Source organism: Crotalus tigris, unplaced genomic scaffold (assembly GCF_016545835.1).
Source record: "Crotalus tigris isolate CLP2741 ecotype Arizona unplaced genomic scaffold, ASM1654583v1 scf7180000020534.110733, whole genome shotgun sequence".
NCBI lineage: Eukaryota > Metazoa > Chordata > Lepidosauria > Squamata > Viperidae > Crotalus > Crotalus tigris.
This window is the reverse complement of record NW_024098067.1, coordinates 96287-110733: the sequence shown is the minus strand read 5'-3', so window position 1 is coordinate 110733 and position 14447 is coordinate 96287. Positions and strand designations below refer to the sequence as shown.

General features: G+C 48.7%; 1 protein-coding gene across 1 annotated transcript; it reads left to right on the top strand.

Moving 5' to 3' along the window:
* The first annotated feature begins 1606 nt into the window (after positions 1–1606).
* Positions 1607–14447, top strand: LOC120318917 (beta-centractin). Its single transcript, XM_039367076.1, has 11 exons — positions 1607–1795; positions 6952–7016; positions 7441–7516; positions 7939–8064; positions 8780–8904; positions 10284–10500; positions 11209–11301; positions 11556–11730; positions 12608–12669; positions 12921–12961; positions 14179–14447. Exons 1-11 carry the CDS (start codon positions 1748–1750, stop codon positions 14279–14281), a joined length of 1131 nt encoding a protein of 376 aa, XP_039223010.1. The 5' UTR covers positions 1607–1747; the 3' UTR covers positions 14282–14447.

The window sequence follows — 14447 nt, the reverse complement described above, 5'->3', positions numbered from 1 at the left end:
CGGGGAGGCGGACCAGCCCGGTCCGCGTTGGCCGGGTCCGACGGGGAGCGCGCAGAGTCCGGCCGTCCGGGTCTAGGACAGGCGCCCCACCCGCCCCTGCCCGGCCAAGACGCACCTCTCGGAAGCCTCTTGCGCCGCCGCCGCCGCCATGGCCGTCCCGTGGGAAAGTCCGCCTGTCCCGCTCAGCGTCTCCCGCAGGGCATCGCCGCGCCGAGAAGCGCCGCAGAGGTGCGCGCAAAGGCCGGATGAGCCCGGCGAGGCCTCTCGGCTTGCGCAAGCCCGCGCTCTCGGCGACGCCAGCCCGGCCCTCCGAGCTTCCGGGCCCGCCGAGAGACGCGCCGTTGGGCCGGCTCGCGCCTTCTTCGGCAACTGGGCGCCCGCCGGAAGGAAGGTCGGAGAGCCGGGCTCTTGGCAGGCCAGAAGTGGGTGGGTGGGGATCGCACAAGCCCCCTCCCGCCCCGCTTCACCCGGAGCCCAGCGCCCCGGGCAAAGGCGGGACTGCCTCTCCCATCGTCCCCTCCGCTGCTGTGCGATGGGGATGATGAGGTTTGGAGTACGTCGCCTGCAGCAGGGCCGGGAAGGGCCAGGCGGTTTATGCGAAATGGGGGGAAGGAACGGATTTGTTCCTAATACATAGAAACACTCAATTTTTTTTCTTGGTTTGCAATTTTGCTTGGTGCGGCTCAGTGGAATTTGGGGGACGGGCAAGGGATCAGGAATAGTAAAAGCGGCTACAACAGATTTCAGGGATGAGGTTCCTGAGCCACGGGGGCTCCCGGGTATGTTGGATGACAAATCCCATGAGTCCCTGCTAGCCTAAACATCAAGGATGGAGGCCACCAGGAGCATCATCATCATCATCATCAAGTTGGAAGGGAGCTTGGAAGTCATCTAGTCCAACCCCCTGCTCAGGCAGGAGACCCTATGCCATTCCAGACAAATGGCTGTCCAGTCTCTTCTTAAAGACTTCCAGTGTTGGCGCATTCACCGCTTCTGGAGGCAGGTAGTTCCACTGGCTAATTGTTCTCACTGTCAGGAAGTTAGTTCTAGGTTGCTTCTCTCCTTCGGGCAAAGATCTCAGGTTGGCAAGACAAGCTTGAGCCGTGGGAAAAATCCAGAGAAAGAAATATTTTGGGAAATATTACAAAGGCAGGAATCTTCATCAAGGCGAGGGGGCTCCCAGCTCACGTGCTGGTTGGGAATGATTGGAACTATAGTTGGAGAATAAACCTCGGGCCTTCGGCGAGGTTCCTTTCAGCTGCAGCCTCGTCACTTTATTAGGTACAATTGTCCTTTGCAATCTCTCTTTTCCCAAGCGCGGATCCCGTCGCCGGGCCAGTCAAGCCATTTCCCCCGCTCCGGAAGCCCCAAGTCAAAATAGAGCGCTGTCCCTTTAAGAACAGACCATGACCTCATTTCCCCCGCCCTTTCCCTCCTGTGCTTGTTTCACTCAGCTTGACACGGAAGGCCCGCCCTTTTGCGGTCCGGCAAGCCAATGGCGGGCGGACCCTCAAGCGGAAAGCGGGAGCTGCCGCCGCCCGTTGGCCGATGCCACTCACGTGTCGTCGCCGCCGACTGGGCGGCATGCTGTCAATCCGCCTTGTGCCCGCCTTCCTCCGTGGCGAAGGGGCGGCCGGGTTAGGGTGCGCGGGGCTGGGTGGTGGTTCCCGGGCGCCGGCGGCAGAGCTCCAGCGGCTCAGGCGGGCGCTCCAGAGTCCTCGCTCGGCCAGGCCCAGCGGCCCCGGCCATGGAATCCTACGATATCATCGCCAACCAGCCCGTGGTCATTGACAACGTAAGCCTGCAGCCCGGCCGAGCAGCCTGGGGAAGAAAGAGCCGCGCCCGGCAGGGCTGCGGCGGCGGCGGAGGATGAGGTGCCGGAGCTGGGTGGGGCCTTGGCCGTGGCCCAGCGAGGGCCGGCCCGATCCCTGCCTCGGCTCTCTAGATTATAATAGAGATGCCGCGGATTCCTGGCTGATTCTTGCATAGGATGGCCCTCAAGGTTGGGGCAACGTTAAGCCAGGATGCAGAAACCCTAACTTGGTTTGTTTGGGGTCCAGCGTGTCGTGTGAATCCTGGTAATGCATGCGTGTTCAGAATCCCGGGATCAAGAAGGCTCGTGCTTGGTTGCCTGCAAGGAGCCCAGCCGCTCTGAACCCTGCGCGATTACTCAGCATTTAATAAAATATGTTTGATCACGATTATTCAGACTAGGGTTGGTTTGCACCAGGGAGCAAATAGTGCGCCTTGATGGAAAAAGGATGGGGTGGCCGCAGATGCCATGGATCGTCGCTTCCTCCTCCCGTCATATATTCAAGATGGACAGCATTTTATATTTATTTGCTATCTATATGGAGAGGGGGGGGGTAAGTCTACACATATGTTGTACATAGTATGCTTAGGTGTGTGTCATGTATGTGTTTCACTTGGAGAGCGGGCAACTGAATTTCATTTTTGATGTGTGCTGTTGTGCTCACAGTAAAAAAATGACAAGGTTATTTTACCTTATTTTACATGATGTTGCTCTAGGAAAGCGAGGTTATTATTGGGGTTTAAGGATATTGAGGAAGGTGGGTAGTCATCATTATCATCCCTCTCCCAACACCCCCCCATGGGTACTTCTGTTTAAAACATGGGATAGGATAGATTGTTGCTTGCTAAGGTCTATCTCCACATTTATGAAACCATCCAGATCTGGAAGGAGTCTAAGAACCATCCTTTGCTTTGCCTGGAGAAGGTTTAGTCCAGCCTTTGATGGCAGCCAAGGAGAGGTGGCCTCCTGGTGATGCACAGAGGCTCAGGGCCTCTTTCTTTGTCTTGAGGGTACCAAAGGCCTCCCTGGTTTTCCTTGGCAGCCAGTTGCATGTTCTTGGGAAGCCCTGAGTATCTCCAGCCGAAGCCACTTTCTGGTTTTGCTGAGCCACAAAAAGGGGGGCTGGAGGTATAGTATAAGAAAAGCAAGAGAGAGAGAGAGAGAAAGGCAGCTGTGTTGATCTTGATCGCGGTTCCTACTATTTTGTTCCATCCCTGCACTTTTTTTTTTTTGACAGCAATAGTTGCCCTGACCCAGTTGCTCTTTGGTGCTCCACCTGATAGGATTGTTTCCTGTGCTTAACTTCCTTGTGTTGAATGTATTCTTACTGTAGTGGCTGCTTAAATATTGCCATGGCTTGTGTTAATTCCTCTGTTTTCTTGTGGATGCTTTTTTTGCTCCTTTCCAGGTGAGCCTCAATAAGTGATTTACACACAGAATAGAATACTACTTGGTGAGTTCATAATAGCACTAAAATTTGGACTGGAGATTTCCTGAATTCATAGTTCAGTTTCCGGCTGCAATTGCACGTCTGCACATGGGTATGAGAGTGTGACCTGTTGAATTTGGTGCAGCTTTCTTCTAAGCCTATGTGAATGTGGTGTGGTTATTGTGCTGCAAGTGACAAACTTGTCAGCAACTTGACATTCATCACATCAGTTGGATTTGTTGTGTTTTTATTGCTAGGTCTGGACTTTTAAAGTGGACTGCAAACCAAATAGAAAATCCTATCTAAGTTGCCAGAAGAGAACAATGTAAAATTCTCTGCCACAAGTATCCCTCTGAGGTTTCCAGAGGTTTTTTTTCTGTAGACTATTATTAAATGTTATTCATAGCTGTTAGGCATTTCTTCTCTCTAGAAGAATGCAAAGTAATTTTTCCCAATTCCGGAAGTTGGAAGTACAAAGTGTGGAGCTTTCTGTCCCTCATTCAGCATATGACAGGCAGAGTGTTCAGGATGGGGATGGTTCCAGAAATAACATTAGTTGGAGGAAAAGATGATTTGTGGTGTTTTTGCCTTCTGTTTTTTATCCTTTGTTTTTCATTTTACACTTAACAATCCATAGTCACTGAGTGTGCCTGCCCCCAGGCTCACTACTATTCGTTTGGTCTCGTTGAACTTTCAGAGTTCCTGACATTTTCTGATTTATTCCCTGTTTTGTACATGTGAATAGAAATCCTACATTATAGTATACAGCATAGTGTTTTCTTATCTTTTTAAGAATTGGAGATTAAATTGATTTAATAAATAGAGTATTTTTAAGAATTTATTTGAGGACTGCCACAAAGATGAGGGAGGCAAACTATTTTCCAAAGCACCAGAAGCCAGGGAAAGAAGGAATGGATGGAAACTAATCAAGGACAAAAGCAATCTAGGAATTAAGGAAAAACTTCCTAACAGTCAGAACAGTTAACCAGTGGAACAGAAGTTGCCTTCATAAGTTGTGGGTGCTCCATCACTGGAGGCTTTTAAGAAGAGACTGGACAGCCATTCGCCTGAAATGGTATAGACTCTCCGGTTTGAGTAGGGTGTTGGACTAGATGACCTCCACGGTCCCTTCCAATTCTGTAATTCTATGTTCTATATCAGTGGTTCTCAACCTGTGGGTCGGGACCCCATTTGGGGTCGAACGACCATTTCACGGGGGTCGCCAAACAACGCAGTCCGCCATTTTTCCCTCCTTTTCCTTAGCTGTGCTACTCCCTTTTATTCTATTGGCTTTTGAAAGCCAATAATAGAATAGACTCTCTTGAACAGAGTCTAATTCTATTGGCTTTCAAAAGCCAATAGGAATTGTCCAGGCTGTCTCTGCCCTGCTGAGCCCGCCAAAAGTCCCATTCTGCAAACGGTGCTGCACCAGTTGAGTAGTCCTCGACTTACGACCGGCTGAGTAGTCCTCGACTTACGACCGGTTGGGGGGGGGGTCGCGGCATTAAAAAGGTTGAGAACCACTGTTCTATGTGCTATGAATACAGGGAAGTAGTTGCATTTATGTCTTGGCCAGGCCTGCTCCCTGTGGAGTGGTATAAAACTTGGATTAGCCCAGACAAATATCCCTTTTGCCACGCAATGAGGTTGAGAATAGCCTACTGGTCATGATACGTAAATATCATACAAAGAGTCATTATTAATGAATACTCTCGCTTTTATAAAATGTGTCTTTTTTTTTTTTTTTTTTTTTTTTTTGCCCAAAAGTGCTTAGCACTTTTCTTTCTGGAGGCTTTTCAGGCATGTTTGCTCTTGTTGTAAATTATAATAAGAATATAAGAAATATATTGGGTAAGATGGAAGTAATTTTACAGATATCTTGGGGCTAACGAATTAGACTTGACCCATCCCTCTCTCTCTTAATTTTGTATATTGGGGGTAGTTCTGATGGGTGTGGCTACGAAAGAGACTTGCGGATTCATGCTGCAAAGAAATAATTATCAACTGGCTGGAGAGATTTTGGGCAATTTCATAGCTGTTCCCAGAGGCTGACGGACAAGCCGTTGCCCCCATCAAAGGGGAGAAAGGGAGGTTTTTCCTGCAGCTAAGTTGATCCCGTGATTCTCAGGCCTGTGTTGGATTATTAAATGGTGGGTCCTCTCGGGAGATCAAGGGCCCATCTCTACCCGTAGCAGAGGGGCGTTTTTGTTACCAGCCTAGCAAAGTGGTCGTAAGTGGATCTTATGCCTGAAAGTGGCTCATAGATTTTCACTCTTGACTTCCAGCACTGTGAATTCTCTTTTCTTTCAATGTGCTCCGGCCTCAAAGTTGCAGTCATGATTTTGATCTTCCGTAGGAGTGAATCAGCAGTGAGTCAGCCTGATCTTTCCCAGCCAGCAAAAGGGTCCCAGGCTTGCTTGATGGGCATTTGAAGCTGGCTTCTTGCGTTCCTGGGCAGTGATCCAGGCCAGTGTTTTTCCTGACGGATGGCAGGCTTCTGCGATCACGAGCAGCAGTAGACTCCCCCTGCTCTCACTGTCGCTTAATGTGGCACGGGTAGTCCTTGGCTTATGACCGCAACTGAGCCCCAGATTTCTGTTGCTAAAGGAAACATACATTGAGCGAATTTTGCCCCCATTTTACGACCTTTCTTGCCACAGTTGTTAAGTGAATCACTGTAAGTAAGTAACCCGGTTCTTCGGTGAATCTGGCCTCCCCATTGATTTTGCTTGTAAGAAGATCGCAAAAGGGGATCACGTGTCCCTGGGACACTGCAACCGTCGTAAGAAGGAGTCTGAATTTTGACTATGAAGAGGCTGCAACCGTCGTAAGGGTGAAAAACAGCCTCAAGTCACTTTTTTTCAGTGCCGTTATAACTTTGAACAGTCACGAAATGAAATGTTTAAGTCGGGGTGTCATGGTTCTGACAGATGAAACTTCAAAGAACTTCGAGGCCTTGTTTACCTTAAAGAATCTTTATTCGAGTAGCATAGCATCGGCACGTACATAGTCCGAGCCAAAATCTGGCTTCCCCTTCCCTAATCACATAGTATCAAAGCCCAATTCCCTCCTCTGACTAACAGTCATAAATCACATTCTCCAATTAGTTTGAAATGCTGGCTTTCCCACCAGTTCTCCGCCTGCCATGTCTTATTAAAAAGAACCTTGGTTCCCACCATTATACAGTATTGTTTTGTTTAATTAAACTCCCAAATGCATTCCTCCCCCTCCCCCCCAGTATCATCTAATTCTAACTCTAAGAGTAAAAGGTAAAGTAAAGGAAAATGGCTGCGTCTCCATATATCAAAGCAAGAACATTCGATGTTAGCAGTGTTGACACAAGGATTACCTATATTGTCAAAGACTGAATGAAGAATTGGCCTGTAGTACATAGTAGGTTTTTTGCCACTACAGCTAACAAGGGCATATAGCTGTATAAAAGTTAGATCTGGAAGAAATAAACACGCAGGGCTTCAACATCTCAATTGCTTTGTCCGAGACGGTGTGTCTCCCCTCAATCTCCGAGGCATACCTGATCAAAGCGGGAGACATTTAATCTGAAAAGGGAAATCTGCAAAAAGGGAAGGAAAATCTCAGCGCCAGTTTTAAGGCGACGTGTGGCCAATTTGTCTCTGCTACCAAGTGTGTTTCGAACTAAGATATCTTCCGCCTTGCTGTGGATGAGGGTTTTGTTTGTTTTTTCATATAGGGTTCAGGCGTCGTTAAAGCTGGCTTCGCTGGAGATCAGATTCCAAAGTACTGCTTCCCAAACTAGTAAGTATTGCTCCAAAGCTCCTTGTCTCCATAAGCTGTTAGGTGGAGACAGTTGGGAACAAGAGGGGTGTTGGGTGGGGTTAGGGTTGATGATCCATTGCAAAGGGTTGCCCAGTAGAATAGTATGTAAGAATTATCTCTGGAAAGAGGGCAAAGAGACACAGCCAAGGGAACAGCCGGATAAAAGGCAGCAGAGCCCACAGTAGGAAGGGGGGGGGGCAGGTCAAGAGGCTCAAAAGGGATCCATTTCTTGCGCTGTAAAGGAGATGTTAGGAAAATTGTCCTTTCAGAATTGCATGATTCCCTTAATGTAATCTTACAATAAAGTTGAATTAGATCATCTAATTGTGTTTTCTATCTGGTCTGCCTTGTAAGATTGACACATGATCATGTGCAGAGTGATAATTGCTCTCTTTCTTGCTAGTGTGGGCCGCCCGAAGCATGTCCGGGTTATGGCTGGAGCACTTGAAGGAGATCTCTTCATTGGACCAAAAGCAGAGGTAAAAACCCACCCACCGTACCTCTGGGATACACCCTCCGCTACCAAAGATGGTATAGTCCCAGAACCAGAGGGGTCCAGCTTCATTTGAACCCTGTTTCCAACCCGAAATAGTAAATGACTTGATTTTTCTCCTTATTAATTAAGAGTTTTACTTACGCCACAAAAAAAAAAAAGGACCGATCCATATAGCTGGACAATGGTTTATCCAACACTAATAGGCAAATAGGAGCATTTGTGCTTTAAACTGTGCCTTTTAGACAGGTTTGGTCTGCTTTGCAACCTTTGAACGTTTCTATGGTGTCTATCTAGACCAGGGGTTATATATTTTGAGCATTATCTGTTCTCCCCACCCAAGAGGATTTATCTTCTGGCTGCTGGGTGCCATCCTCTGCAGCAGAATTCCTCCTCTGTCTCCTGTAGGAACACCGAGGGTTGTTATCCATCCGGTACCCCATGGAGCATGGCATTGTCCGAGACTGGAACGACATGGAGAGAATCTGGCAGTATGTTTATTCCAAAGACCAGCTGCAGACATTTTCAGAAGAGGTAATATGGCAATACTGGTGGAGATTTGTAACCTGTGTTTGTTTATACATTCTGGTATTTTTAGAATTGTGCTTCCCGGAACCAATTAGTAATGGGTATCAAGGTACCACTGTAATGTAGTGAGTCATAAGGCAGCTGACACTGACAAGTTCTAGCTTGTGCGTTGAGTACCAAACAAACGATGAGTGCTGGGACAAAATTTTGACATCAAAATGCGTTGAGTTACCAAATTTGATGAGTTTCAAAGCAGCTGAGTACCAAGTACTGTACCACTGTATATAGCAGGGATAAGGGAGTTGGAGACTTAAAGATCTTCTGGTTGTTTCCTAACCGGTAGGGGTGAAAAACCACATTTGTGGTAAAGGGATGGGTTCCAGAGTTTTCTAGATCCTGCTTCCTTCCTGTTTTGTCTCTGGGCAGTTCTGATGCCAGAGGAGCCCTTTGCTCTAGATTTGGTTCTGATTAAACATGTTCTCGAAGAACTTAGTGTTGCGAAAAACATAGTTACATACAGAGTTCCTTAACATCCAGTGCTCTACATCACATCGTGTCCTTAGAAAAGTCAGTAGAATTAGCTTGGCAGTCAAATCCCAATGGCTTCTAATTGGATTGGGGCACTTTTCAGGGCCTGGATGGGGAGACTGACATGAAAAGGTGCTTGTAAACATTCAGTCGGTTTCGTAACTTGATGTAGACTCTCTTGTTTTCCTTCCAGCATCCTGTTCTCTTGACAGAGGCCCCCCTAAATCCTAGCAAAAACCGGGAAAAAGCTGCAGAGGTTTTCTTTGAAACTTTCAATGTTCCTGCTCTCTTCATCTCCATGCAAGCCGTCCTCAGTCTGTAAGTGTCTGTGGAGATTCTCAGTCACCCAGCTCACGGTTGTCTCAAAGGTGTTCAAAAGGCAACTGGACTTTCTTGGCCCGGTTTTCCTTGAAAACATCTCACTTCTCATCCAGAAAGCTTCTTGGATGAGAAGCAACACATTTTCAGGGAAAACTGGACCAAGAAAGTCCAGTTGCCATTTGAACAAATCCTTTGGGATCTCGGTCTGTCAGTTTCCAATTGCTGGAAGTGCAGGTTGGCTGGATCGGAGGTGACTTTCCACCTCTGGGCTTCAGTGACGGTTGACTTTGTATGTTCTCTTGAAAAGGATTTCAATGAACCCTTGGCTCTTGGAAAGGGCCCACGTCTTGGTCGGAAATTAAATTTAATTCAGTGTAAGCGCCACCCACTTACAGGTCCCAGAAAAGAAGCTGTTTGAAAGCCCCAGGGAAGCAAAGGCCAAATATAGCCACCAGAGAAGGGCAAGGCCCAAAACAAAATGTGAAGCCGAGTCTTCAAGGCCAGGCAAAGCAAACAGCAACAGGCAGGAGTCAAAGCCGGGGGAGTTTAAGCCAAAGCAAATAATTGTTCCTGGCAAAGACTAACTCCCCATGGCTTTGCCTTGAGTTATTCCCCCTCCAGGTGTTCTTTCTGAGGAGGGGTGGGGTGACCTCCTCCAGATTAGCCTTGTAGCCCTTCTCTGGGCTTGCCTCTCCTCTCCTCTCTGTGCCCTTGGATGAGTGGAGCAGGCAGCTGTTCCTCATCAAAGGAGATTGGCTGCCTATTAGCACCACTGCAGGGTAGCCGATGGTCCCCTGGGTCTGTGCAGGCAGGCAGCTCTCCGTCTGGTCGACCAGCTCCCCCAATGCCTGAGGGGCCTGGGACAGCATTGTCCTCAGCTCGCCCTTCTTCTCTGTCGAATGGTCCAACTCTTCCTCCTCCTCCTCCGAACCAGCCTCTGAAGAGCCATGACACATGAACCCAATTCCTTCACCATCTAAGAGGGACCTTGGTCCAGCAAACAATGAAACACAGCGCAGAGCCCTAACGCGTCTTTTGGAACAAAAATTAATATAAGGCCCGGTCGTCTTTTCAGGGAAACACGGTAACAACAGAAATGTTGGGTTCAATTAGTCGAGGGCTACTTGTATGGTCCAAGACTCCAGCCCAAGTAGAATGAGAACGCTGGCTGAGAGAGAGGAGAAATAATAAAAGTAAAAAGACAAGCCCCATTTTTTAAGAAACGCCATTGCAAACGCCTCGTTTTAGGAATTGTCTCACGGTGTGAAGGAATAACAGATGCCGACCGAAACTTAAGTCAGGCTAAGACCTGGTCCACTGGGTTCCTTCCTTAGCCTAATGGGCTGCCCTCCCCACCTCACTCTGCTTTTCCCCAGTTACGCCACGGGTCGTACCACGGGAGTCGTGCTAGATGCTGGGGACGGTGTGACGCATGCGGTGCCCATCTACGAGGGCTTTGCCATGCCTCACTCAATTATGCGGGTTGACATTGCCGGGCGGGATGTCTCCCGCTACCTCCGCTTGCTGCTACGGAAAGAGGGCTATGACTTCCACACCTCGGCCGAGTTTGAAGTGGTCAAGACAATAAAGGAGGTAAGGTCCAGGGAGAGGGGATATATATATATATCTATATGCGTGTGATTGGGGGGGGGGGCTCTTTGCCCTCATTGCAGTTGGGACGGACTCCCCGGCATGCTGACAAATGTAGTGTTGAGCATCTCACCGAGGCAGAACAGTTGGCAAGCTTCAAGCTGGAGATGGTGTTAAACTGGCGACTGGTTTTCAATTTGTCTTGGAAGCTGCCGCCGAGCAGGCGATTGCTCTGATGTGTCCGTCAGATGCCAAAGAAGGCAGACGCTGTTTCCGCGTCTCAAAGCTGCTGCCTTCAGCCAGCGCAAAGCCTGCAACGGAAGCTTCAAAGAAGCTTGCCTGTGAAGTGGCTGCTTTGGTAGCTCATGCCGAGAGGAATGCAAGCAGCCTTGTCGCTTTGAGCTGGGCTGCTTCAGCAGCTAGTGTGTGTGGTGGTGTCCGCGAAATAAGATAAAATGCACACAAAGCACGCCTGAGATCGTCAAGAGCTGCACAAGCTTGAAAAGGAACGTGCAGATGAGGAACTCCGGCAGACCTGGGACAGACTTTGGGCATGAGGTGGTCCAAGGTCTTGCCTGGTGCCGCGGTCGAGCGATGGAGGAGAGACTTAGCTGACCTCCCACCCGGCCAGGAGGACCTCCGAGGAGCTCCTCTAGCGGGTGGCTTCCAGGGCCAGTTCAGGTGCTTCACATATTTCCTTCCTCCCTACAGAGAGCTTGCTACCTGTCCATCAACCCTCAGAAGGATGAAGCCCTAGAGACAGAGAAGGTGCAGTACACACTGCCTGACGGAAGCACTTTAGATGTAAGTTCCTGAGCTAAACAACGTGTCTCGGTCCTGGGATGTGCAGTGAGGGTCCTGAAACTTCCTGTCTCAATTTGTCATGATTTTCAAGAAAGCTTTTTGAGTTCCTAGCTGTGCATCAGAGTCTGATTAATTCAGCTATATTTGGTGAGCTGTATAAGGAAGGGGGGGGAGAGGAACCTTCGTCTGGCTTATGAGTGTTGTAACCAAACGGTCCTGCTGGAGCAGAGTTGACCCTGTGGCTTTTGGGACAGGTTGGTCCATCCCGATTCCGAGCTCCTGAGCTGCTTTTCCAGCCAGACCTAATAGGAGATGAAAGCGAAGGGATCCACGAAGTGCTGGTATTCGCGATCCAGAAATCTGACATGGACCTGAGGCGGACGCTGTTTGGGAACATTGTCCTGTCTGGAGGATCCACACTCTTTAAAGGTATTTAGTTGATAGAGAGGAGGTACGTTCTGCTTGTAACAAATAATAGATAACAGGACAGCAGAGTTGGATGGGACCTGCTCATGCAGGAGGGCCTATGCCAGGGGTAGGCAACCTTGGCTCTTTTATGACTCGTGGACTTCAAGCTTCATGGCTCAGCTTGGAAACCTCTCCCTTTCCCCTCAGCATGGCTGGCTCAGGAATTCTGGGAGTTGAAGTCCACGAGTCATAAAAGAGCCAAGGTTGCCCACCCCTGGCCTATACCATTCCAGATGAATGGCTGTCCAGTCTCTTCTTAAAAGCCTCCAGGGGTGGAACGCCCATAACATCTGGATAAAGGAGTCCCAAAAATTGGCTGGAAGGAGATGTGCAGTTTTCATTTCTTTCCCAGACAAGGTGTAGGTCCAAGAGAGCAGAGATATTGAAGGAGTATCTAAATATTGGGAGAGCAATGCATCTGGGAATCTTAGACCAGGAAGCTTGTGTTTTGAGGGAGTGGAAATGGAAATGGAAAGGAGATGGAGATCATTCCAATTAGAATGAGAAAAGGGGGGCTAATGGCACAGGCGGGATTTTCTACTAGAAAGTTACTCCTTTAGCAAAAATAGACGATTGACTGGGAAGGGCATTCTGTAAATGGGAAGTAAAATGCCCTCTTCAAAACTGCCACTTGATTTTTTTTTTGAGAAGTATGTAAGTTTGTGTGTGTGAGTATGCGTGCGTGCGTGCGTGACTGCAGCTGGGTGCCAGTTTTCCTGAATTCCACCCAGCAGGGTCAGAGGCCCTTGCTTTAATGACCTGAGCACCTCTTCATCTCTGGGGGGAGCTTTTATTCTGGCGCTTTAAGAGGGTCTTAACTTGCCTCTCAACTCCTAAGGTTTTGGGGACCGCCTGCTCAGCGAAGTGAAGAAACTCGCTCCAAAGGACGTCAAGATCAAGGTAAATCCGTGGGAAAATGCTGTACTCCAGCTCTAATTCTGTTCACGTGAGCAAAATTCACCTTTTTAAAATAAATAAATAAATAAAATAGTCCCAGTTCCCATCGTGTTGATGCGGTGCCTGGTTGGGGGTGGCTTCCTATTGGTCAATTGGTGTGTTGATGTTGTTGGCTTGTTTGGGAGGACTGTTGTGTATAGCCGAAGGCGGCCTCTGGGCTTGGTCTAAGCAGGCTTCTGTGTCCTTCTTTCCAGATTTCCGCTCCTCAGGAGAGGCTATACTCAACGTGGATTGGGTAAGAGTGTTCCCCTTCCTCAGCCTGAGTGGGGGAGCCCCAGTGTAGCCATTTTTGTAATAACTGGGCTTTCCCGAGCAAGAACGTGGTTTATTTGGTTTTGGTTGAGTGTTCTTTGCAAATTCAGCCCTTGTGCTTCATTATTCAGCAAATCGTGTTCAGGTCCAGTTTGGGAATCCTTTTTCTTCTTCTTGTGCCATATCCGTTATCGGACATTGGCTATCATGTTGGCGATCATGTTTTTATCAGCAGCCGCACAAAAAGGGGCTGCTGAGTTTTGTCCAAACCGGTCCCTTAGATTTTGAAGCCACGATGTTCTTCTTCTGCCTGGACCTTGTTGGCCTTCAATCTTTCCCTGGAGGATTAAACGGAGTATGCCGTATTTTTCTGGGTGTCGCATCACATGTCCGAAATATTCTAGCTTTCATTTTTTAATTGTTTTGATGATTTCCCTGGGCTTTCCCAGGCGGCTTATCCCCTCCTCATTTCTGATTTTGTCCACCCAGCTTATATGTAACAGCCGCCTGTAAATCCACATTTCAAATACTTCTAGTTTCTTCAGGTGGCCTTCTGGGAATCCAGTGTGCTACTAAGTCAGCAGCTCCCAACCTTTTCTATACCCCGCAACTCCCAACTCCCCTACAAAGTAGGACACTTCAAGCCAGACTCTGCTGAGGGTGGCTCTGGGGGCTTCAAACGGGGGCTGGCTGGTTCCCTGTGGAAAGATGTAGCTCGCCAACCCCTGGGTGTAGCACCACGTTCAGCTCCAGCCATTGCTTCTTCCACCAGCAACGCTTCCATGAAACCCTTGCAAAACCTGTGCCCATCCAGTGTGCAGGCAGTCTTTCCCCTATGACACAACTGAGCCCAACATTTCTGTTGCTAAGCCAAACAGTTGGTGTGTTGCTAAGTTAATAACACGGTTATTACGTGAATCTGCCCCCCCCATTGACTTCGCTTATCAGAAGGTCGCAAAAGGAGATCACGTGACTCTCCCGGGACACGGCAAGCGTCATAAGTACCTGCATCTGAATTTTGATTGCGTGAATTTGGGGATGCGGCAATAGTTGTGTGAAAGCCCGTCCTAAGTTGCTTTTTTCCAGTGCCATTGTAACGTCAAATGGTCACTAAATGAATAATTGTAAGTCGAGGACCACCTGTATTATTTTACCAAGGCAATGTGGCAGCTCCTTGATTCTCTTCTGCCTTCTCCCCAGGGGCTCCATTCTGGCCTCGCTGGACACGTTCAAGAAGATGTGGGTCTCCAAGAAGGAATATGAGGAGGACGGCTCCAGGGCCATTCATCGAAAGACGTTCTAGGGCAGGGGTGGGTGGTGGCAGCCGGAAGCAGCAGCTGGGGTCGTGTCTCTTCTCTCGTCATCCTTTCTTGTCCAGGGCTGTTCCTTCCTTCCTTCCTTCCTTCCTTCCTTCCTTCCTTCCTTCCTTCCTTCCTTCCTTCCTTCCTTCCTTCCCTTCATTCATTCCT

What these genes read in the sequence shown, in the direction of transcription:
- LOC120318917 (XM_039367076.1), top strand. Translation starts at nt 1,748, where the DNA reads ATGGAATCCTACGATATCATCGCCAACCAGCCCGTGGTCATTGACAAC. An exon ending in TGCAGACATTTTCAGAAGAG is followed by an intron (nt 8,065 to 8,779) that starts GTAATATGGCAA and finishes TTTTCCTTCCAG; the next exon opens with CATCCTGTTCTCTTGACAGA. An exon ending in AGGATCCACACTCTTTAAAG is followed by an intron (nt 11,731 to 12,607) that starts GTATTTAGTTGA and finishes TCAACTCCTAAG; the next exon opens with GTTTTGGGGACCGCCTGCTC.